General features: G+C 38.5%; 1 protein-coding gene across 4 annotated transcripts in view; it reads right to left on the bottom strand.

The window, feature by feature from the left end:
* gtf2h4 (general transcription factor IIH, polypeptide 4) overlaps positions 1-26,260 on the bottom strand; it is a 135,128-nt gene that overhangs the window by 12,279 nt on the left and 96,589 nt on the right. For all 4 annotated transcript variants that reach the window (XM_039768699.1, XM_039768696.1, XM_039768697.1 and 1 more), the window contains exons 10-11: positions 12,489-12,621; positions 8,028-8,158 (exon numbers count right to left, since the gene is read on the bottom strand). In XM_039768699.1, coding sequence (XP_039624633.1) covers positions 8,028-8,158; positions 12,489-12,621 — 264 coding nt within the window. The remainder of the gene's footprint in view (positions 1-8,027; positions 8,159-12,488; positions 12,622-26,260) is intronic.

Below are 26,260 nucleotides of genomic sequence, written 5' to 3'. Positions count from 1 at the left end.
ATTTTATTTATATTTCCAGGTTTTGTTATGCAGCATGTTCATATTTGAATTTGTATAATTTTGACAGGATATATTTTTATGGAGAGCAAAATCTTTTGGGATATTTAAAATTGAAGTTTATTTTTTATATAAAATTACATAAGAGTAAAGAAATTTGAATGTTTGTTCTTTTAACGCTTACTTTATTTCTAACTTGTATAATTTAGACAGGATATATTTTTATGGAGAGCAAAATATTATAAGTTATTTAAGGTTTGAGTTGATTTATTCCGGAATAATATTCCTGTCTGTTTTTATTCATATTTATGTTCAAAAAAGTTAAGTTTTAAAAGTTTTAAAAGTTTAGTTTTAGTGTGTTCAATAAATGTTTATCCTGTTCGGCCCGCGACCTAAAGGTTTGGCCCCCTGTGCAATTGAGTTTGACACCCCTGATTTAGTCGACACAAATATCTTTGGTTGGAATGTAAGGCTTAATTTACTCTTTACATTTGTATGGTGAAGAAAAATTTATGCAATGATGCCTACATTTAACTTACATTCCTACCAAAGATATTTCTGTCGACTAAATAAAAATTCCTTCTATTTAAAATTTAAATAGAACTTGAACAGATACGATAGTTCATAATATCCACGCAGACTTGCACGTAAGAGCGGGAGTCATCCGTTTTAACAAACAGCGTATTGCACTGATACGAAATAGCCTGCCCATTTAATTATTTAGGAATGGATAAATAAATTAAGATTTTGTACAAATAATGTTTTTAATTTTTCTTCCTTGATGGATTCTGCCACCTCCAGCAACAGTTGCTCGCACCCCAAAGAGTGTGTGTATATATATATATATATATATATATATATGTGTGTGTGTGTGTATATGTATATATATATATATGTATTTGTGTGTATATATGTGTGTGTATATGTAGATATGTATATATATGTGGATGTATGTGTATATATGTATATATATATATGTATGTATATATGTGTGTGTGTATATATATACTGTATATGTGTATATGTATATATGTATGGATATGTATATATACATGTTTATATGTGTGTGTGTATATATATATATGACAGCAACACTCATCACTCACAACAGTGACAAAACAATTACATTGTTCATATTACGTTATTTTCAAAATGTTTCCTTTTCTTTTTCATTACTTTTAACACACTACTTCTCCGCTGCGAAGCGTGGGTATTTTGCTAGTTTTTAATAAATTTGCAAAAACCTCAAGTAAACTTTTTTCATGTGGTCATTACGGGGTGTTGTGTGTAGAATTCTGAGGAAAAAAATTAATTTAATCCATTTTGGAATAAGGCTGTAAAATAACAAAATGTGGAAAAAGAGATGCACTGTGAATACTTTCCGGATGCACTGTAAACCGTAAGTTAGTAACTGCAAAATAACAGCCAGTTTAACTTTACAGATCCCTGCTATTGATTTGAAGCTTTTCAAGTACGTTTTATTACATTTACATCTGTTGCTTGCACAGGCTGTTAGGGAGAGAACGTGTCCGGCAATTGTCAAAACTGGGCTCCAGTTTGTTAAAAAAGATGGAGACAAACAGGATTAACCACAATAAAATGGCACGGTGGAAACACATTAAAAAATAACTTGTTAGAAAATAAACAGTATTGAAAAAATAAATACATAATTAACTGATAAGGGGAAAGGATATATCAATATCTCATTCTGGCAACCTTTTCTTAACCTGTGCAATTTCTGTGCCGGGATGCCAGGAATAGACCTAGATTACACTTAAAGCTAGTTAATCCTTCCTAAATATCAACAATTTCTTGAAAGGATAACCAGAAACATTAAAAAAACTGCTAAAAAAATGGTCTCTATGACTGTGTAGGACAGACTGGCATTATCCATTTTGCCAGGCTGGTACCCAAATCCTGTCTTATACTTTTGCAACAACCTTTTATTGCCACCTAAAGTATCAGTTTGCCTGACTGGGCCTCAAGTTTGGAGTGCAGCATCTGTAGCCTTATCTGATAAGATGATGGATACCACACCATGTAACAGTCAGGGACATCTCTCTCTAAGGTGCAAAATGAAATAAAGTTCTGAACAAAGGACCATAAATTAAGGATGAGTAATATTGATGGACACAATTATGCACCAGTGGTCATTCAAGAGGATGGACTTATGTGCACCCAAGAAGCCAATGATACAACCTCTATTCCTGTCTATAAAAACCCAAGTAACACCATACAAAAACTGCTTATCTCTCACTTTGCTACACCTTGATCTGACCATAATTTGGCTGCCCATAGCCTGAATCCATAGCTGATAGGGTGTGGCTGCAACAGAGGTCAAAGCTATCCCTCTACTCCAAAGGCACCCGTGTTGGACTGAAAAGGTGGAATACTTGTCTGTGCTTGAGTTTTTGTGTTCTGTGTTTGGACAAGGTTGCGATTAGTCCAACCTTGCTGAGGGACAGCGAGGACAGGAACAAGAGAAACAGAGACTATATGTAAACCATGTGTTCATCTTGCCAACGACAGTTACTGTCTGATCACCAGTTGACTTAGCAGCCATAACTTTGCTAACATCTGAGGAGACTTTGTACAAAACCTTTGATGTGAAGACTGCAGTAGTGCTTACAACCAGATGAAGACCACCTCCTAAACAAAGAAAAGGAAGCACACTCAACACGTGTTTGGAGAAAGTCAGCCAGGAAAGAAATCAAGCATCACTCAGATCAAACCATAAGTATTCTTTAATTCAGAGAATTATTAACTGTAATTTAACAGGACAAAGCCAGCAGGACTAAAGATAACAATCTTGTGAAGAATAAATTCTGGCTATAAGTTTCTTATCCTAAAACCAAAAGGAAAGGGCAAAGCAGCACTTCACACTTGCACACACACACACTGAGACAGAGAACTCTGTGTGGTGGGGGTTGTTCCCTGAGCCATGACAAATGCTAGCTGCTGTGAGCAAATGAATGCCACTTGCCAGCAATAAAACTTTATAACCAGCTAGACAACTCCTACTTCTTAAACTAGTGAATTGAAAATTCAGGATTCTTAACGTCATGTGCCTTTTCCTAAAAGAGAGGAAAGTTCCATCTAAGCCAAGAGATAGAATTGATGTTACGTGCCTTTTTCTATATGAGAGAAAGGGTTAAGTGGAGCTTTATTATTTTTTGTTTTGTACTGTTTATGTATTTTGCCAATATATCTATATATTTCCATATATCCATCTCCTATTATCCTTATGTTAAAAAATAAATTGTATTATTTTGCTTATTTCAACAAGTATGTCTGGCTTATTTGTGAAAGCAAGTCTTTGGCCACATTTTGAATCACAACAGAGAAATTGAAAGTGTTAATGTAGACTTTCACTGATAAATTAACCTTGCTCATAAATTGTACAGATCTCTTCAGATTTTTGGCCTCCTAACTGGAATATGAAACAGAAATCTCACACCCCATTTACTGCATTCATTTGCCGTCCTGTGGTGGGTGTTTTATTGATTATTAATGAAAGAAGACTCCTACAACTATTACTTCCTTCATCAGTAAACTGATGGGAAACACTTGATTATGATCACCCTCTTAATTCTTCCCTTGCTGATCAGTGAGGAAAAAAAAAATTAACTTAACTAAAATGCATAAAATTATTTGTTTACTTAGTACTTCTTAAGAATTTATGTTAAATGATCTACTCCATGCAGCTCCTGGACGCTGCATTGTTCATTTCGGGTTGCCCGAGAAGTCAGTGATAATGAGAAAAACACCTTCAAATATTATATCAAAACCAGCAGAAATAAGAGAAGCTAATGTGGATTGTTGCTAAAGTACAAGATTACTGTATTATGCATGTTTTTTCTGTTGCGTTTATGAGTGAGTTTTTGTTGCGATTTAACCATGTACTTCATTGTTCTTAAAATTTCATGATATTTTTTTTTTCTTGGTTTATTATTTCATTACATTTACTGTATATGTATTATTTTTATTAATAATTAATTATTGCTCTTCACAATTTATGTTATGATACAACACTATTTTATGATTTATTATTCCTACTTATTGTAATTTCCTATGTGTTACTTTCAGCCATTATCACTAAACTGGTGTTGCACAGTATTAGTGCCTTTGCCTAGCACAGATGAGAGCTCAGATCCTGGTTGCTCCCTGTGTGGAGTTTGCGTATTCCTTTTCTGTCAGTTATCCACAAACATAAGCACCTGGAGTTTGTAAAACACTACAACTTTAACTGGAACTGTATTCTATGGTCTGATGAAACAAAAATTGAACTTTTTGGCAATAAACACTCAAAGTGGGTTTGGTGTAAAAAGAAGGATGGCTATAATTAAAAGAACCTTGTCCCAACTGTGAAATATGGTGGAGGTTCTGTGATAAGGATATGACATGAATGGAATCTGAAACTATAATGGGGGGAAAATACAGATGGAAAATGCCAACAGTTCAAGAGAGAAGTCAAAGAGTAAAGGAGACAAAGGACAGCCCTGTCCAGCTCCTCAACTACTGGGGAAGGGTATTCAAGATACAGTATTTAAATTAGACAAGAGGACTGCAGAGAGGGAAAAGTAAAGAGTCTTGACCAGATTTACAAAACCTGTATGAAAGCCCATTATGTGCACTAAGAATTGCCAATTCCTGAAGTCAAAAGCCTTCTCAGGATCAAGAAAAAGGAGAGCAGCAGGGCTTGAAAGGGAAGGAACCAAATCAATGATATGCAGAAGTCTATGAATGTTTTCAAAGAGAGTACGAATGGATTCATTTACTAATGAGTTTCTGTAAGTGAGAATGAGAAATGGGGAATTTGTATCTCTGACACAGAGTAGGGTCTTTACCTATCTTTAAAAATTGAGTAATAACTGCCATGTTATTTCTAGGGTTTAGATGGCCAGAAGAGGCAGCTTCACTAACCACATCAAAGAGAGGAAGGGACAGAGACACCCATTTATCCACAGGGCCTCTCCTGTGCTCAAAGAGTCTCCTCTAAGTTTAGCCAATGAAATTGTAACATCTAGAAAAGAAGTTTCTTTCTCTGTAAGGCGGGGGAAATGGAAGGATGTTGAGGAATGATTTGATATCAGAGGGGAGGAGTACTAGAGTTGTCAATACATAGTCTAGAGTGGAAATCTGAAAAATTCCTTATTGATTTTACGGGAATCATTGTATGAATGACTGTATGACATTTTACTTGATTCTGAAAGTAAGCAGCCAACTTGGCTTAGTCCTAGAGATGTAATAGCGATTTCTAGTATGATGATTTATTGACCATAGGGGGCCATGCCTTTTCTAGGGATGAGAGCTTAGGTTCAATTCCCTTCATGTTTTGGAGTTTACAGTGTAAGAAAAGGAAAACAGTAAAGCCCCAAATAAAGTCTTTAATTGCCTCCAAGAATCACACCTGCATTAGCTGCAGAAGCAGTACAGAATGTGAGAAACTCATCTACATTAAGAGAAGGTTGTTTAGAAACAAATTATTTTTCAGAAGAAAGTTACTGAACTTCCACCTCACATGGGACCTAAAAAATGGAAGGTGTAATTGCAAAAGGTTAAATATGTGGTTGGATAAGGCAGATGAGACCAATGAGTCTGCAACTAAACAAGCAATGGTACATAATATAAAACTATGATCAATATAAAATTATGAATTACGAAAGGAAAAGAAAAAAATGAATAGGTAAGTAAGTGAAATGGAGCTATTAAATTAAGATTGCCAGCAGAAGATTGGACTCAGTATAACAATGGATTTAGCCTTCACATTAATGCTGACCAGAAGCTCATAGTAACAGAATTTAAGAAGACTGCTAGTTAAGTCGGAAAAGGATGGGTGATACAAGATACAGCCATGTGCAGAGATGAAAAATCATTTGCAACCGCCCAGCTTGGCCTAGAAGAAACAGAATCAACCTAAGCTGTAGTCACCCAATCACAAGTTCTTAATTTGTAAGTTGTGCCACGATATAATAAGAACACTACATCTTCTAGATTCAGTAGAGGATGGCACCGCAACCCTGTAATACTTGCTATTACAACATGAGACATCCAGAGCCAGCAGATGTAACTACTGAATTAAGGTTGTGTCTGGAGATGGAAGAAATCTAGGAGGCAAGGAGTACTGCTGGCCTGAACTAAAGGCTTTAAAGTTCCACTAAATAATGTTAAGCGTTGCCATAATTCAGTTAATAAAACAGACTAACTGGAGATAAAGTGAAATAACAAAAATAGGAAGTAGTAGTGTGCTGTTGTCTAGTGATTGATACCTTTAAAGATATAAAAACCCAAAGTTCCCTCAGCTTATGCATCTTGCAAAATCCAACCAAACAACCTGAAAACCACCTCCAACAATATCCTGAACAATGTGTAATTACCAGAAAAAACAAAAGAACACCTGCAACCTCTAATATTCACATCACTGACTATACCACAAACCACCATGGAAGCAGGCTCACTCACCTGAGTGTAATGCAAAGAAACTAGCACAAAATGAGAACAAGAAGAGGGGCCCAAAATCACCCCAACCCTCACTATCATAATTAATCACTAAGAGTAAATAATATCTTACAATAGTATGTGCAATGCGAAGAACAAGCATGATAAAAAGGACAAAAAACTGAAGGGATAGGATTAAATTTGGCACCTGGCAACCCACAATGACCCTGAAAATGCCATAAGGCTATGGCTCTCCTATCTCTATCAAATAGATAAGCAATGCAAAAAGTCCCTTATTTTAACACCAGTGCCAGTAAATAAAACATCACCAAAATTCTATTAAGAATATAAAAAACATTCTAACGGTCTAAATAAGGATGAAGTCCAGCTGCATGCACTTTTTCAGCAACAAACCCATTCACCTACCTGCACTGTAAAGAAACTGAAATCCAGTTAAAAGTAAATCCTGTAAAATTAATATTTTGAATATGACATTCCTCCTTTAGTATTAGTTGGTGGTCTGAAAACTTTATAAACTGAATTATGAGAGGCTGGAGACCAGCAGCATCTGAACAGTCAATGTACACTTTAAGAGTCGGCATGATTTTGGGGCAATGTTTGAGAGATTCAGGGACTATTTGGGCTAAGAAAATGGATTGAAATGCCTTCTCAGCTTTTAGGTTATCACTTCAAGCCTTGTCTTCTTGATTGACAAGTTTAATTTTCAAGTCAGCATCTTCAAACAGCATGTTAATTTCCAAATTGTGATGGGATGCAGTGGACTGTAAAGCTTTGACGTCACTATTTAATCTTACCTTCTTAGTAGCCTTCAGCTCAGCATATGTACCACTGAATGTGAGGAGATTTTTCATAAAGTTCCAGTAGGCATCCAATAGTGGACTCCTATGGAGGATGCTGCAGTTTAATAAGTTAAAATCTGAGGAATGCAGTCTCCAGCCTGAAGACAACATTTTTTGGTGACAGTATCAGTACAGAGTCATTTTAAATATTACTAGTATGATTGGACAAAATGCTGAACCAAAATGTTTGGTGTGGCGGCAGAGTTGGAGATCTAGCCAGCCATCAGATTAAAGCATCACGTGACTCACTTACCAAATGATTCTTTAATCACATTACCAAATGAAATATTCTGATATGAATTGTGACTACCACAATTTATCGAAGGTATAAACTTTTGGGCTGTTAAATTTTGTGTAACTACCAGAAATATAGGCATGTATAAATTATCACAGAAAAGGTTAACACTGTAAGGCAAAAAACAGGGTACTGTTAATTTCATGAAGAAAAATAAAGTCAGGAAGATTAGGAAAATACAGTGCCTTGTGTTTATAACCTATATTTTTTGCATAAAATGAATCTTCACTTTTTTCCCCATTTAAACACTGATGCTGATAAACAGGAGTTCTTCTGTAACTATTAAATGTAATTAAAATCCTTTTCATTTTAATAGTTTTCCCTAAGCATAATGAAAAAATACTTCAAAAAGATACTGGGCACTGGATACTGGGTAACATGTTACAATTAAGCCTAAAGCAGAGCCATTAAAACTGTTCTGTGCAAGGATAAATTACCTGTTCTGCAGTGATGCCATTTGCTATAGCCTGCTGGACACTTTCTCTGGTAACTTGTGCCACCACGAAGTTTGGGAAATGACAAAGCATTTCAGAAAACAATGCCACCAATGCAATTTGCAATGCAGATTCTGAAAATAGTGAAAAAAATAACTACAATTTTAACACATATGCAGAGCTCAGTAAAAAGCAAAAAAAAAAAAAAAAACAGCACAATGATTTTAAAAATGTCAATTAATAAGAATAACAAACATCTCTCCTTTCTATGTAACAAAGAATATTTAGCCAAAATATAATAATTCAACAATACATATCTACAATGTAAATGATGCATGTAAATTGGTCACTTCAGAGGGAATTCCGTGCATGCAAATATAAATTTTTGAACATTTAAAAATATTTTTGCAATAGACTTAAGGTCACATTTTTAAATGTGGTTTATAACCACAGAAAGGTGCAGCTAAAGACTAGGTTTAAAAAATAAAGCACCCCAGTTTGAGAAAAAAAATCTGCATCCACTAACCACTTCACCAATTAATCCATGTAAATAAACTGGTCTAATTGATTATGATGCATGTAATTTCAATGCATTTACAAAACTACACAAACAAAAACTCGAAATCCTGCCTCTTTTAACCTTCATAATCTCCAGAAGACATTCTCTTACATCTTGGGTGTAGTCAGTGGCATGACATGTGAACTGACACTGTTTAAAACCTCATTATGATATCCAGCAGCATGGATATGTGGATATAACCTTGTTGGTGTTTATCATGGTGGCAACCCTACAACTAGGGCTAAAAAGATACAAGAACAGGTGTTTGTACTATTCAATGGGGGTCTTTAAGACACTACATTACATTGGAGATTAGAATGAAACTTATTGCTACTCAAAATAAATGAATAAATCAATGAACTAAATGTAAAGCCTCAAATAACTTGTGTGAACACTGCAATACTAATCAAAAGGCATCAGTAAATTGGATTTGCAAAAAATGATTTTTAGCCTGCATTTGCATTACATTCCCCGAGTGTGGAACTTGAATACCATCCTATTATATACAAAGAGTTACTTCAGTTTCTTATTAATTGCCTAGTGATTCCATATTGGCCTGGTGTAATTATGCTTAATGACTCACAATCTAGAGCTGTTTCGCCTCCTCCTGTACCTTCATCAAACACATACCAGTCTTGTAGCACACTCTGCCTCCTTTTGCCCTCAGCATGAACAGCAAGGGCATGGATCCTAAACATATTGGATACATTATTTGGGAATGGTGTACCATGCAGAAATGACTTTGCTGCACAAATGGACAGCAGTGGTGTTTCTTCAAACTGCATTTTCTGCCTCATCTAAAAGATGTTCAATAGAGTTAAGAGCAGAGGATTGTGGAGGCCACTAAAGCAATAAAAATTTACAATCTTGTTCCAGGGAGCAATTGATGATGATGTGTCCATCTAAATGTACATAAATCATTACCGAAAAGGGATGAACTGGATTAAAACTGATATTTTAATATGCCTTGCCTTTCAGATATTCTTCAGTGGGTATCATATGTGCCAGGAAACCATTCTCCAAACCATCAAACTACCTCCACTGGCCTGTGCTGTTGACACCAAACAGGTGTCTTCATGGACTCTTGTTGCTTATGAAACAATTATGATCCTTCCATCAGCACTGATGCATTCTTAAAAACAAGCAAACTTATTCAGCTCCAAAACAGCCCTTTCAGATGTTTTTATGCCCACTGTAGACATGCTTTCCTTTTTTTGCTGACAACATTGGTACCCAACATGGTCTTTGGCCGTTGTAGCTTACTTGTGACAAATCAAATATAATTGGTGCACTCAGGGATGATGTTTTACACCCCCATGTTAAATGTTTTTTTAAAAAACATTATAAAGTTTGCAAGTGAATAATTATTTTGATTTTTTTTTTTATTTGAATAAGCCCAACATTTTTCTTTTTGACTTTCCTCAGATGGTTAAAACATGAATAAAGTGACACAGACACTGGTAATAAACAAAATGTTTCTAATAATATATTTAGAAATATTAAGGAAAAAAATATGATTATATTTTATTTTTTGATAGCACTAGCACTCCCTCACTTCGGCTCTCATCATAAGTTTTCCTGACACAACTCTTAAGTATTTCATCTGCTAATGGATCCCTGCTCTAACTCTCTTTTCTAAGTACAGAATCAGTAGGACCTTTGACATGAAGCACTCCCTGATCTTGACAATGCATTGAGCTCTCTAATCGTTGCACTTTGTTTTCTGAATCAGGTTACACGTTTACATCAGAAGAGACAAAAAAAAAATTTTCTAATTCAGTGTGAGCAGGAACACTCAAAAATAAAACTGAATAAAAAAAAAATTACATCCACAGTCATTCTCAGTCAGGCACAACACTCACATCCACATCCACAGTTTCCCCAGTCTCGTTCACGCACAAGATCTGAAACGGTTTTCAAATAAAGAGTGGGTGTAACAAAACAAGTTTGTACAATTTCTTTATCTGAAAACGGTGTCAGATTGGGGGGTTGGGGTATGTGTGTGTGGCAGCTTGAACGTGAGTGAGAGAATATAACTGAAAAAAAAACTTTGACAAGTACTATAAATTTACAGACGCAAATCAAATGTATGTTTTTATTGTATGATATAAACAATAAGAGTAGCTCACTACTCAAAATGGTAAATTTGGGAAGCAGCTGATATCAAAACTGCGACCTCTTGATTGGAAGGCAGCAGTTCTTAGCATTGCACCACGCAAGCTGTCGTACCTGCTTTCTTTTTTCTTCGGTTAAATTCTTCAATAAAAGTGCACTTGTTTTGTTATACTTGTACCTTTTGTGAAAGTGTTTATTTCATATTTGTATTTCAGGCTTCACACATTATACATTTCACGTCTACATTTTTTCAATTATTACTAAAACATGAAAAAAGTTTCTGTGTTAACTACGTTTTACATAGATTGTTGTTGACACGGAACACACATGAAATGTATATATTCCAAATGACGTTGTACTTTTTTTTTACCCTATAAAGCTTCAGCACTCCACTCAAAGATAAATACTGAGCACTGACAAACTTTTTGCGAATTGAGCTGCGGCGGTGGGTGGGGGGATGGGATAGCAGGCTGCTTGCTGTTATCGACACATTTACAGGACAAAAGACGCTGGTGGAGAGGTGAGAATGGATTTAAGGTGGGTCGGATTTACGAGTTTTCTCGTAGGCTCTGGTAATTCTAGTGTTAATAGCTGATTGATTCAAGTAATTTAATCAGTAGTAAACATCAAATTAATTTTTTTTGCAATATCAGAGTATTTTGCCCATCAGTCACCAATACATTCTGTGAAAGAATCAGGCAAATGCCAAAGGCTGCAAGGAAAAGGGACTTACTTTTCAGGTAGCATGTGCCTCTGCATAAAACACCTGCATTTTTCTGCTTTTCATATTTGTCTAATAAACATTATAAAGTACCACTATACTGAAAGGACAAGGACCAGCAGTTCATTGGTAGTAATGGTATTGTCATGAGTATAGTGAAACCTGCATGTCCACACAACACACCAGTTTCATACTTGATGAAAGATAATTGAGCCAAAATGCAGAAATTATACATTTGATACAAAAGACCATATTTTAAAAGTAGTTGTCTAGAAATAACAGCAATACATTTAAATAAAAAAACTGATTTTTGACAAAGTTTATCATAATACATCAACAAAACAAAACATGAAAAACGGAACTCTAAGTGAGAAAAATAGTGTCTGAAACAAACATTTTGAATTCAGAAAACCAAAGAATTGAATCAACCAAAATGCACCATCTAACTTTATTTTTGAGTATAAAGTTAACTTTTGTATCTATTTTCATTTTGCAGACACACACTAGCTCAGTAATAACAGCATGATTTAATTTAAATAAAATAAGCTACTAACCTCATTATTTGTAAATTAAATTCACTGTGTTCTATATGTGTAGGCATTACTGATAAAAACATCCATTGCATTTATATACTGTTATTAGTGTTACAGTGTGTGTGAACAGTTTTAAAAAGACAGAAGCAGAAAATTGGTGCCTGGTCAATAGGTCTATCCTATATTTCATCAGGCTACCAGAAAATCAGAAGTAAAACATGAATAAATTTTACTTTAAAATTATTTTTATCTTGTTCCTTTAATATTTGTACTACATCAGCTTGCAGTCAAAACCAATAATTAGCTTAGATTATAAAGAAAACACATTTATTTTCCATTCATATATATTACTGCTATTTCTTTAAATGTCTTGAATGCAGAAATTTGCAAAAAAGTTATGTAAATATAATATTATTATGAATAAATGATCCTAGGAACTCTAATGAGTTCTAGCATTTGAAAGATGGGAGCAACGCACAATGATAGGAGAAAAAGGATCAAAACAACAAATTGTTTACAAATGTATTATTTCTGACCTGTGTACCCATATATCCGGTAATTAGTATCAACAACGATAAAGCCTTGTGTATGGGCGTCAACTGAAGTGCCTGACACTCCTGAAGCTAGGTTGATGGCTAAACGGGTTGGATAGTACCGTCTAGATTTTCTCTGCAAAAGAACAAAAATACATACATAAAGAAAAGAACAGATAAATAAATGTTCACAATAAACTAATGAAAGATCTGTTTAAAGGATAACTTTGGTATTTTTCAAGTCATTTGGCCAGTCTTTAGACTGCACACATATTGTAAAAAGCGCATCCATGTCCTTTGTGGTGAAAAAATATACTTTTGTGAGATTCTGACATTTTTAAAAAATCTGTTTGTGCCCTACACCTCATTGTCTGATTTACTCCATAACAACTTTTCACCTTGTGGGTGTGGTTTCCTGTAATATGTTCCATGATTGCCGTAGTTTCCATTGTTATTCTGAGAGTGACTTAAGCATTTATGTTAAGATTTAGAAGAATAAACTGTCATATTATACCTATTCACTCACACACAACATCTATCTAAATGCCAACTCCCACTACTGTGAAATATGCAATTCACCTCAGTGTTCTCCCTAGCATATTTTAGCTGGGCGCTCTGCCCGGCTAATTTAGTTGAACCCCGGCTGTCATCCCGGATGACACTGCAAGATGACAGCCGCAGATCTACAGGCACAGGCAGATCTAATGATCTGCAGAGATGGCAAGGGACGAGTGAGCGGGTGAGCAAATATTTTAGAAGCAGGATCTCATATGGTGAGGAGAGAGGCATGGGGCAAGATGTTGCTGATCACTCGATGCAGAACAAGCTAATAGTGGGGACGAGGCGGAGCGGAGTTCAAAGGAAAACAGTATGGGGAGGTGGGCTTTCGAGAGGGGGCTGTACATGGTAATATCAGGTGCGGAGCAGCAGTTCACAAGCAAAGAGGATGTGGAGGTGGGCAGGTGAGAGGAGGAGTGATAAAATAAAAAAAGTCTAGTGGAACTAGCCTGTCAGATATCAGAAAAAGGGCGCCAGGAAGTGACGACTCTGTTCTCAGTGCAGTCTGTGTAGTGCTACTAAGCATACAGCTGCTCTCTTCTTCTTCAGTACATAGCAAACCAATATATATACGGTGGTTTAAGCATTAGATGTGTTCTGTGTGCAAAAATCCTTGTAGCACTCACTGTGGCTCCTGTTAAAGTGACTCCCTCTGCTGTTCTTATATTTGCTCATATTTGAACCAACGTCCATATTGCATAAAGTGTACAGGAACCATTGTAGCACACTGTCCTGAGCAAAAGTTTTGTCACTGAATTGCTGAGCGTTTTGTTAAAGTGACCCATCTGGCATTCCTTTTTTTGTTCATATCTTGCCGTGCCATAGTATAAGTGTGCAGTGAATACCCAACAGGCTCTCACTTTCCCACTCAAAAGCCTTATTCATAGGTACTTTTCATTTTTTCCAAACGTTTTACCAACACGAGGAAAAAAAAAAAAGTGTTCAGAAAACAACACTGCTCAGTTTTTTAAGAAAAGAGACGGCACAAACTAATGACAGTGCAGTGTCAACTCCTGATGTGGCAATTTCAGACAAAGACATTGCTTGCATAGCTTCCAGGAATCACGGCCAGGCCGTCCGAGGTCGGCTCTCCTCCCGTCTTCCTTTGCGCTCACGTGGTCGCACCTCGGAAGCCTAGGGAGGGCACCTGCTTTTTTCGCCACACTCTACCTGGATGTTCAGTGGGGTGAAGTAGCCCCTAGAGTGCCACAGGTAACGCTCCTTCACGGGGCCCCAACTCATGTGGTCTCCTCCTTTCAGGTGGCCAGGTCATCCTTCTAAGGCTGCCTTTCACGTCCTTTAACCATGTTCTGTTTCTTTTATTGTTTGATTACTCCATCTATGAAACCAGGCACCGCTCATCACCAGGCCAATACCATCCCTACAGTGAAGCATGGTGGTGGCAGCATCATGCTGTGGGGATGTTTTTCAGCGGCAGGAACTGGGAGACTAGTCAGGATAAAGGGAAAGTTGACTGCAGCAATGTACAGAGACATCCTGGATGAAAACCTGCTCCAAAGCGCTCTTGACCTCAGACTGGGGCGACGGTTCATCTTTCAGCAGGACAATGACCCTAAGCTCACAGCCAAGATATCAAAGGAGTGGCTTTAGGACAACTCTGTGAATGTTCTTGAGTGGCCCAGCCAAAGCCCAGGCTTGAATCCGATTGAACATCTCTGGAGAGATCTTAAAATGGCTGTGCACCGACACTTCCCGTCCAACCTGATGGAGCTTGAGAGGTGCTGCAAGAGGAATGGGCGAAACTGGCCAAGGATAGGTGTGCCAAGCTTGTGGCATCATATTCAAAAAGACTTGAGGCTGTAATTGCTGCCAAAGGTGCATCGACAAAGTATTGAGCAAAGGCTGTGAATACTTATGTACATGTGCTTTCTCAGTTTTTTTATTTTTTAATAAATTTGCAAAAACCTCAAGTAAACTTTTTTCATGTGGTCATTATGGGGTGTTGTGTGTAGAATTCTGAGGAAAAAAATGAATTTAATCTATTTTGGAATAAGGCTGTAACACAAGAAAATGTGGAAAAAGTGATGGGCTGTGAATACTTTCAGGATGCACTGTATTATATATATATACATATATATACATCTATACTAATAAAAGGCAAAGCACTGACTGACTGACTGACTGAATCTCCAACTTTCCGTGTAGGTAGAAGGCTGAAATTTGGCAGGCTCATTCCTTACAGCTTACTTACAAAAGTTTGGCAGGTTTCATTTCGAAATTCTACGTGTAATGGTCGTAACTGGAACCTATTTTAGTCCATATAAAGTAATAGACTGCAGCTCGATGGCCGTGGGAGGCGGAGTTGTGTCTCGAATCATCATGCCTCCCACGTAATTGAGTGCCTGCACATATAAGGTAAATATTCGCGGGTCAAGGACTGTGCTTAGCATATTCATAAGTAAAAATATCTGAATCACAAACTGATGTTAATTATATTTTGTCCATGAATACTAATTAAATAATTCCAAATAGTCTGTCCGCTTCCTTTCATAGCTTTTCCGATGGTTGTGCTGCTTCCAGGCATGTATTTTCATATTAAAGCATTTAACCAATCACATTTCAGCCATCATTTGTTGCCAGGCAGAGAGGTCTTAACAATCCGTTGTGCAGGCACTCTAACACAGAATAAATGTCGATTAACCTGTTGCTTCAACCAATCAGATTTTGAGTTGGTGTCAGTAGGGCCCTCTAGAAGGCGTATGGCAACGTCACCGTATTCAGACCCATTGATTGGATAGAAGCCGATATGAGGAACTCTACGAGGCCACTGAACGCACTGCAAGCGTTCCGAGCGCAAGATCCTCGCGTGCACTACGGCCAACTCCACAGCAGGATTCTGGACAATATTATTTGCCAGACACAGGCCAGATTTCAAGACCACGAAAACTTGATGTTTGTCACGCTCCTTGAGCCCCAGAGTTTTCGGGAATGCAAGAAAAATTTCACTCATGCAGCCTTCTCCAGTTTAACACAAGAGCCATGGAGCGGTTTTTGATCTGTCTCGGCTAAAAACAGAACTGACTAAAATGTATGCCATGGATGATTTTGCAGAAAAATCTCCCACTGATCTCCTTGACTTCCTTCATCAGAAAAATCTGAATGAGAGCATGGGGCAGCTGTTCACATTGGTATATTTGGTGGTGACCATTCCCGTGTACACTGCTTCTGTCGAGCAGACATTTTCAGCCCTAAAGCGAATTAAAACTTATGCCAGAAATACGACAGGGCAGGTTCGACTTTCAGCATTAGCTTCGATGGCGATAGAAAGGGACTTTTTGATGGAATTGAAGCGCACGGATAATCCGTATGACAGAGTAATTGAACTGTTTTTGAGGAAAGAGAGGAGGATGGATTTTGTTTACAACTATTCCAAATTTTTGGTGAGTAAAATGTTGTGATTTTCCTAAATAATATTGCAAGTTTGAGTTATTATTGAAGTTTTTTATCTGTGTCGCAGCTGAAAGGAACTTGCTCACCCCGGTTTGTCTATTCAATAAAGGCATTTATTGTGGCTACAGGAGTTATCTTATATATATATATATATATATATATATATATATATATATATATATATAGTTATCTTATATATCGGAATGCATGACACGTTATATTCCAAATCGTAACCTTAGATCTTCAAATGAGTGTCTCCTTACAATTCCAAAAGCTAAACTTAAAAGAAGTGGTGAGGCGGCCTTCTGCTGTTATGCACCTAAAATCTGGAATAGCCTGCCAATAGGAATTCGCCAGGCAAATACAGTAGAGCACTTTAAAACACTGCTGAAAACACATTACTTTAACATGGCTTTCTCCTAACTTCACTTTAACTTAATACTGATACTCTGTATGTTCAATTCATCATAATAACTATTCATAGTGGCTCTAAAATCCGTACTGACCCCAACTCTCTCTTCTGTTTCTTTTTCCAGTTTTTTTCCAGTTTCTTTGTGGTGGTGGCGGCCTGCGCCACCACCACCTACTCAAAGCATCATGATGCACCAACATTGATGGACTGAAAGCCAGAAGTCTATGTGACCATCATCATCAGGTCCTTCCATGAAAACCCTAAATACAAAGAGGACTGTTTGACTTATGTTAGGTAGATTGCCCAGAGGGGACTGGGCGGTCTCGTGGTCTGGAACCCCTACAGATTTTATTTTTTTTTCTCCAGCCTTTGGAGTTTTTTTGTTTTTTCTGTCCACCCTGGCCATCGGACCTTACTTATTCTATGTTAATTAATGTTGACTGTTTATTTTTTATTGTGTCTTCTATTTTTCTATTCATTTTGTAAAGCACTTTGAGTTACATTTTTTTGTATGAATATGTGCTATATAAGTAAATGTTGATTGATATATATATATACCCCGATCTATATACTGTCAAATGAACGAACCACATGCTGTGGCGCAACAAAAGAGGCTTCGCCTCTATCGCTGACGTCTGAGGTTCGATTCCCAAGAAGGGGTGCAGTGAGTGTGTACGCCTGATGAGCCTAGAATTAGGGCAAAACACATGCTGCATACTCTGCATTATTTGATAGTAAAACTATTTCAATATATATATCTATACATATATTATATATACACACACACATACATATATATCAGCGCTTCCCGATTCATTTTACACTCGCACCCCCTGTGACAGACAATCCTGATTTCGCACCCCTTTGGTTTGAGAAGAAGTATGAAAAAATATGAGGTTAACGCAGAAAAACAGATCACCAATTGAAGCTTTATGAATAATGGATAATAATTGTTTTGGTAAAGCCATACTCCGTGTAATCCTCCTTCCATTTTCTAATTTTTTCGCGACTTGCCATGATTAAATGAACGGTAAAAAACTAAGAGAGAAGCGACGGTGACTTATTGAGGCAGGCAGGCGAGAGCACAATAGCACGCAGGCTCGATGTAGTGCGCGTCAAGTCGATCTAAAATGCGTGGTCAGATTCGAAAAAATATATCTTTTCAAGTTCTATTTGGATATAAGTAGGTTCTATTTAGTCAACAGAAATATCTTTGGTAGGAATGTAATTTGAATTTAGTCTTTAAATTTCTATGGTGAAGAAAAGTTTATGCAATGATGACTAAATTTAACTTACATTCCTACCAAACATATTTCTATTGACTAAATAAAAATTACTTATATTTAAAATTTAAACAGAACTTGAACAGATACGATAGTTCACAATACCCACGCAGCACTAAGTACACGTAAGAGCGGGAGTCATCCATTTTAACAAGCAGCGTATTTGCACTGTTACGAAATAGCCTGTCCATTTAATTATTTAGATATGGATAGATAATTTAAGGTTTTGTACAAATAATGTTTTTCTTTTTTCTTCCTCGACATCAACAGCTGCTCGCACCCCAAAGGGTATATATATATATGTATGTATGTGTGTATATATGTAGATATGTATACAGTAATCCCTCCTCAATCATGGGGGTTGCATTCCAGAACCCCCCGCGATAGGTGAAAATCCATGAAGTAGATATATATACTAACAAAATACCCGTGCTTCGCAGCGGAGAAGTAGTGTGTTAAAGAAGTAATGAAAAAGAAAAGGAAACATTTTAATAAAAACGTAACATGATTGACAATGTAATTGTTTTGTCATTGTCATGAGTGTTGCTGGCATATATATATATATATATATATATATATATATATATATATACACATACATATCTACAGTACATATATACACACACACACACATATACATACACCTATATATATACATATACATACATATATACACATATACATATGTATATATATATACATACATACATATACATATATATATAGATATAAACATATACATATATAGCAAAATACCAGCGCTTTGCAGCGGAGAAGTATTGTGTTAAAGAAGTAATGAAAAAGGAAACCTTTTAATAATAACGTAACATGATTGAGAATGCAATTGTTTTGTCATTGTCATGAGTGTCGCTGGCATATATATATATTTATTATCTATATCTATATATCTACCTATATGTATATATCTATCTATCTATCTATATATATGTATATCTATATCCATATTATATATATATACAGTATATATATATCAATCTCCTTTGGGGTGCGAGCAGCTTAATTTATCTATCCATTCCTACATAATTAAATGGCCAGGCTATTTCGTATCAGTGCAATACGCTGCTTGTTAAAACGGATGACTCCTGCTCTTACGTGCACTTAGTGCTGCGTGGGTATTATGAACTATCGTATCTGTTCAAGTTCTATTTAAATTTTAAATATAAGTAATTTTAATTTGGTCGACAGAAATATGTTTAGTGGGAATGTAAGTTAAATCTAGTTATCATTGCATAAATTTTCTTCACCATAGAAATTTAAAGACTAAATTCAACTTCCATTCCTACCAAAGATATTTCTGGCGACTAAATAGAACCTACTTATATCCAAATTGAGCTATTGAGCTGTCGCCTGCCTGCCTGAATAAGTCACCCTCGCTTCGCTCTTACTTTTTTACCGTTCATTTAATCATGGCTAGTCACGGAAAAATTATAACATGGAAGGAAGATTACACTGAGTATGGCTTTACCAAAACAATTATTGATGGCGAATAAAGTATCCATTATTCATAAAGCTTCAATTGGTGATCTGTTTTTCTGCATTAACCTCATATTTCTTCTCAAACTAAGGGGGTGCGAGGGTAAAATGAATCAGGAAGCGATGATATATATATATATATATATATATATATATATATATATATATATATATATATATATATAGATATATATATTGAATATATTGAAATAGTTTTACTTTCAAATAATGCAAACAGTACACGGCACGTGTTTCGCCCTAATTCTGGGATCATCAGGCAGTACACATTCACTGCACCCCCTCTCGGGAATCGAACCTCGGACATCAGCGCTAGAAGCGAAGCCTCTCATGTTGCGCCACGGTGTGTGGTTCGTTTATTTGACAGTATGTAGATCGGGGTGTGTGTATATATATATATATATATATATATATATATATATATATTACTTTTGAGAATGCAACGTACAGTTTTGTCCAGGAGGAAAGCAATGTTGCCTCAAATCAATGCCAGCCTTTTGTAGGGTGTGTCCCTGAGACTTATTAATTGTCATCGCGAAGCAGAGCCTTACTGGAAATTTGAGGCACTTCAATTTAAATGGGAGATCAGAGGGTATAACGGTGATGCCAGGAATACATTCAGAGTTTGACGCTCTGCTGTTTTTTTGTGTAGCTGCCTTCACACAGCTTCTCCGCTGCTTTATAAACGAACGCCATATAAGGCCATCGTTTCTCCTTGCTTCGCTTATTTTTAGAATCGTTTATTACGATTCTTATAGTTATTGTGTAGCTATTCGAGACTTACTTTACTGTTCAGGTATCCATTTCCTTTATTTAATCCGTGGCTTGTACGTTATTTTTTGCTCGTTTATTATGATTATATAGATATTTATTGATTCCCTTCTTTAGCTGGCTGCCTGGTCATATAAGACGCTCCGCTGGTTTTTTGTGAAACAGCCTTTACACAGCTTCTCCCCTGTTTTATAAACGGACGACATATAAAGCCATCACCTTGTCAATTGTGTAATGTGTTTTTTGAACAGGTTTGATGCATGGAAGTGATCACTCGTACTGCATTCAGTCAGTTCACGTGAGCTGCTCTCTTGTGTGATGTTGCGATGTCCACGGCTTTATTTAATGTTAGCTAAGACCCGGCACTTAAAAGTTTCTGGCTGCACTCCGGTTGTAACATGACGAAGCTGCACGAGCTCACTCTTGAGAATGCAACGTATAGTTGTCCAGGAGAAAAGCAATCTTTGGGAGCTCTTCCTTCTTTTCTACGTACTGCGGTCACAGTCAGTTCACGTGATTACGTGGGAGGTGTGATGATGTCACACGCAGCTCCGCCCCCCACAGCCGTTGAACTAACGTCCATTACAGTATATGGAGAAAAATAGGTTCCAGTTATGACCGTTACGCGTAGAATTTCAAAATGAAACCTGCCCAACTTTTGTAAGTAAGCAGTAAGGAATGAGCCCGCCAAATTTCAGCCTTCTACCTACACGGGAAGTTGGAGAATTAGTGATGAGTGAGTCAGTCAGTGAGTGAGTAAGTCAGTGAGGGCTTTGCCGTTTATTAGTATAGACTAATTAGTATACACTGCCTGGCCAAAAAAAAGTCGCCACCTGGATTTAACTAAGCAAATAGGTACGAGCCTCCTATTGGATAATTACTGCATGGGCGATCATGTTTCAGCTGGTAGCACGTTATTTAACCCCAACTGGTGCAATGAGTTGCTTCTCATTTCTTAAACAACCAAGTCGAAGACGCATCTCGTGGTACTGAATGGCTGTGTAGCCGTAAGAAAACCACTAATCAGTGAGTCAAACCGGAAAAAAAGGCTTCAATTTGGTAGGAAGCATAAAGATTGGACTCTGGAGCAATGGAAGAAGGTCATGTGGTCTGATGAGTCCAGATTTACCCTGTTCCAGAGTGATGGGCGCATCAGGGTAAGAAGAGAGGCAGATGAAGTGATGCACCCATCATGCCTAGTGCCTATTGTACCAGCCTGTGGGGGCAGTGCTATGATCTGGGGTTGCTGCAGTTGGTCAGGTCCAGGTTCAGCAACATTATGTGCTCCAAGAATGAGGTCAGCTGACTACCTGAATATACTGAATGACCAGGCTATTCCATCAATGGATTTTTTCTTCCCTGATGGCACGGGCATATTCCAAGATGACAATGCCAGGAATTATTGGGCTCAAATTGTGGGAGCATGAGACATCATTTTCACACATGGATTGGCCACATACAAAGTCCAGACCCCATTGAGAATCTTTGGGATGTGCTGGAGAAGGCTTTGCGCAGTGGTCAGACTCTACCATGCCATGATCAATGCAAGATCTTGGTGAAAAATTAATGCAACACTGGATGGAACTAAATCTTGTGACATTGCAGAAGCATATCGAAACAATGCCACAGCTAATGCGTGCCGTAATCAAAGCTAAAGGCAGTCCAACAAAATATTAGTGTGTGACCTTTTTTTTTTGGTGGCGACTTTTTTTTTGGCCAGGCAGTGTATATATATGTATATATGTATATACATACTGTATGTGTGTATATATATATATATATATATAAATACATATGTATATCTATACTAATAAAAGGCAAAGCCCTCACTGACTGACTGAATGACTCACTCACTCACTCACTCATCACTAATTCTCCAACTTCCTGTGTAGGTAGAAGGCTGAAATTTGGCAGGCTCATTCCTTACAGCTTACTTACAAAAGTTGGGCAGGTTTCATTTAGAAATTCTACGTGTAATGGTCATAACTGGAACCTATTTTTTCGTCCATATACAATAATAGACTTCTGCTCGATGCCCTTGGGAGGCGGAGTTACGCCTCCCACGTAATTTAGTGCCTGCCCATATAAGGCCGTCTGTCAGTGGTAATCCAATAGAAACACTGCTGCTAAATATTCACGGGTGAGGGACTGTGCTTATGCAGAGGAAGATGAGATGGTCAGGGTGGTGTTTGGCACAAACTCAGTGAAACTGTGAGAGAAACTTTTAAGTGCTGGGTCTTAGCTAACATTAAATACAGCCGTGGACATTGCATGAGATGGCACCAGCACAGCTGGGAACCTTCGATGCATGTACACCGAGTGGCTCACATGAACTGACTTAGTGCACAGACAAAAAGCAACAGTTCCAAAGAGTGCTGAACAAAAACCGAATTATACAACTGAGAAGGCAGCAAAAAATATGAAGCGTGTGATACATACAAGCAAGCATATTCATAAGTGCAGCAGCACATGGTGGAATCCCACGTAATTTAGTGCCTGCCCATATAAGGCCGTCCGTCAGCGGCAATCCAATAGAAACACTGCTGCTAAATATTCATGGGTGAAGGACTGTGCTTATGCAGAGGAAGATGAGATGGTCAGGGTGGTGTTTGGCACAAACTCAGCGAAACTGTGAGAGAAACTTTTAAGTGCCGGGTCTTAGCTAACATTAAATACAGCCGTGGACATCGCACGAGATGGCACCAGCACAGCTGGGAACCTTCGATGCATGTACACCGAGCGGCTCACGTGAAATGACGCAGTGCACAGACAAAAAGCAACAGTTCCAAAGAGTGCTGAACAAAAACCGAATTACACAATTGAGAAGGCAGCAAAAAAATATGAAGCATGTGATACAAACAAGCATATTCATAAGTGCAGCTACTGCGGAAACAAAGCACATGGTCGAAAAAGTCGTCCCGCTAAAGGAAGACAGTGTAAAAAAAAAACCCGTGCATGCAGTGTGTCACGTCTCAGATAAAGAGGAAGATGAGCTGTTTATTGATGCAGTAAGAAACGAATCGATGAATGAAACCTGTTATCTTTACAAAGATTGACAAACACACAATGTAACTTGAACACAACATATCCTACAAATACGAACCTGATTGAAAGAAATAATGATAATAAAATCCTTGATAACAGCAACATTCATAACACTCATAAAACAATTACTGTATATTGACAATCATGTTACGTTATTTTTAAAATGTTCCCTTTTCTTTTTCATAACTTCTTTAACACACTACTTCTCTGCTGCGAAGCGCGGGTATATATATATATATATATATATGTATATATATATACCCGATCTACATACTCTCAAAGGTTCGGTCTCGAGGTTCGATTCCCGAGAGGGGGTGCACTGAGTATGTACGCGCGCTTCCCGATTCATTTTACCCTCGCATCCCCTTGGTTTGAGGAGTATGAAAAAATATGCGGTTAATGCAGAAAGACAGATCGCCAATTGAAGCTTTATGAATAATGGATACTTTATTCGCTATCAATGATTGTTTTGGTAAAGCCATACTCAGTGTATTCATTAGATGAACGGAAAAAAATTAAGAGTGAGAGGAGGGTGACTTATTGAGGCACGCAGGCGAAACCACAATAGCACGCGGGCTTGATGCGTCGGTGCGCGTCAACTCGATCTGAATTGCGCGATCACATTCGAAAAAATATAACTTTTCAAGTTCAATTTAGTCGATACAAATATCTTTGATTGGAATATAAGGCAAATTTACTCTTTACATTTGTATGGTGAAGAAAAATATATGCAATGATGCCTACATTTAACTTACATTCCTACCAAAGATATTTCTGTCAACTAAATAAAAATTCCTTCTATTTAAAATTTAAATAGAACTTGAACAGATATCTGATAGTTCATAATATCTACATATATATATATATATATATATATATATATCTACATATATATATATCTACATATATATATATATCTACATATATATATGTATGTGTGTGTGTATATGTATATATGTATGTATATGTATATATATGTTTATATATATGTGTGTGTATGTATATATATATGTATCTCCTCCTTGAACCATCACCTTATCGTGGTGGAGGGGTTTGCGTGTCCCAATGATCCTAGGAGCTATGTTGTCCGGGGCTTTATGCCTGGTAGAACCACCAAGGCAAACTGGTCCTAGGTGAGGGATGAGACAAAGAGCGGTTCAATAAACCTCCAATGAAGAATAAAAACTGTGGACGACATTTTCCCTTGCCGGACGGGTCACGGGCACCCTCTGGAGGGAGGTGGGGCTCGATGGCGGCGCCTGGTGGCGGGCCTGCACCCATGGGGCTCGGCGGGCACAGCCGAAGAGGTAACGTGGGTCCTCCTCCCCATGGGCTCACCACCTATGGGAGGGGCCAAGGAGGTTGGGTGCAGTGTGAGTTGGGTGGTGGCCGAAGGCGGGGACCTTGGCGGTCTGATCCTCGGCTACAGAAACTGGCTCTTGGGACGTGGAATGTCACCTCTTTGAAGGGAAGGAGCCTGAGCTAGTGCGCGAGGTCGAGAGGTTCCGGCTAGATATAGTCGGACTCACCTCGACGCACAGCTTGGACTCTGGAACCAATCTCCTTGAGAGGGGCTGGACTCTCTACCACTCTGGAGTTGCCCCCGGTGAGAGGCGCCGAGCAGGTGTGGGCATACTTATTGCCCCCCGACTCTTAGCCTGTGCATTGGGGTTTACCCCGGTGGACGAGAGGGTGGCCTCCCCCCGCCTTCGGGTGGGGGGAAGGGTCCTGACTGTTGTTTGTGCGTATGCGCCCGAACAGCAGTTTGGAGTATCCACCCTTTTTGGAGTCTCTGGAGGGGTTGCTAGAGGGCATACCTTCTGGGGATTCCCTCGTTTTGCTGGGAGACTTCAATGCTCACATGGGCAATGACAGTGAGACCTGGAAGGGCGTGATTGGGAGGAATGGCCCCGATCTGAACCCGGCGGTGTTTTGTTATTGGACTTCTGTGCTCGTCACGGATTGTCCATACGAACACCATGTTCAAGCATAAGGGTGTTCATATGTGCACTTGGCACCAGGACACCCTAGGCCTCAGGTCGATGATCGACTTTGTGGTCGTGTCGCCGGACTTGCGGCCATATGTCTTGGACACTCGGGTGAAGAGAGGGGCGGAGCTGTCAACTGATCACCACCTGGTGGTGAGTTGGCTTCGATGGTGGGGAAGATGCGGTCAGACCTGGTAGGCCCAACCGTGTTGTGAGGGTCTGCTGGGAACGGCTGGCAGAGTCCCCTGTCAGAAGTAGCTTCAACTCCCACCTCCGGCAGAACTTCAACCACGCCCCGAGGGAGGTGGGGACATTGAGTCGAATGGGCCATGTTCCGTGCCTCTATTGTTGAGGCGGCTGACCTGAGCTGTGGCCGCAAGGTGGTCGGTGCCTGTTGTGGCGGCAATCCCGAACCTGTTGGTGGACACCGCGTGAGGGATGCCGTCAAGCTGAAGAAGGAGTCCTATAGGACTTTTTGTCCTGTGGGTCTCTGGAGGCAGCTGATAGGTACCGCAGGCCAAGCGGAGCGGCCGGTTGTTGCTGAGGCAAAACTTCGGGCATGGGAGGAGTTGGAGAGGCCATGGAGAGCGACTTTCGGACGGCTTCGAGGAGATTCTGGTCCACCGTCCGGCGTCTCAGGAGGGAAGCAGTGCAGTGTCAACACCGTATATAGTGGGGATGGTGCGCTGCTGACCTCGACTTCGGGGCGTTATGGGTGGTGGGAGGAGTACTTCAAGACCTCCTCAATCCCACTAACATGCCTTCCAATGAGGAAGCAGAGCCTGGGGACTCTGA

The sequence above is a fragment of the Polypterus senegalus genome, chromosome 11, assembly GCF_016835505.1.
Source record: "Polypterus senegalus isolate Bchr_013 chromosome 11, ASM1683550v1, whole genome shotgun sequence".
In the NCBI taxonomy this organism is placed as follows: Eukaryota; Metazoa; Chordata; class Cladistia; order Polypteriformes; family Polypteridae; genus Polypterus; species Polypterus senegalus.
The sequence above is the reverse complement of the archived record's forward strand: the minus strand, read 5'-3'. Positions and strand labels throughout refer to the sequence as shown.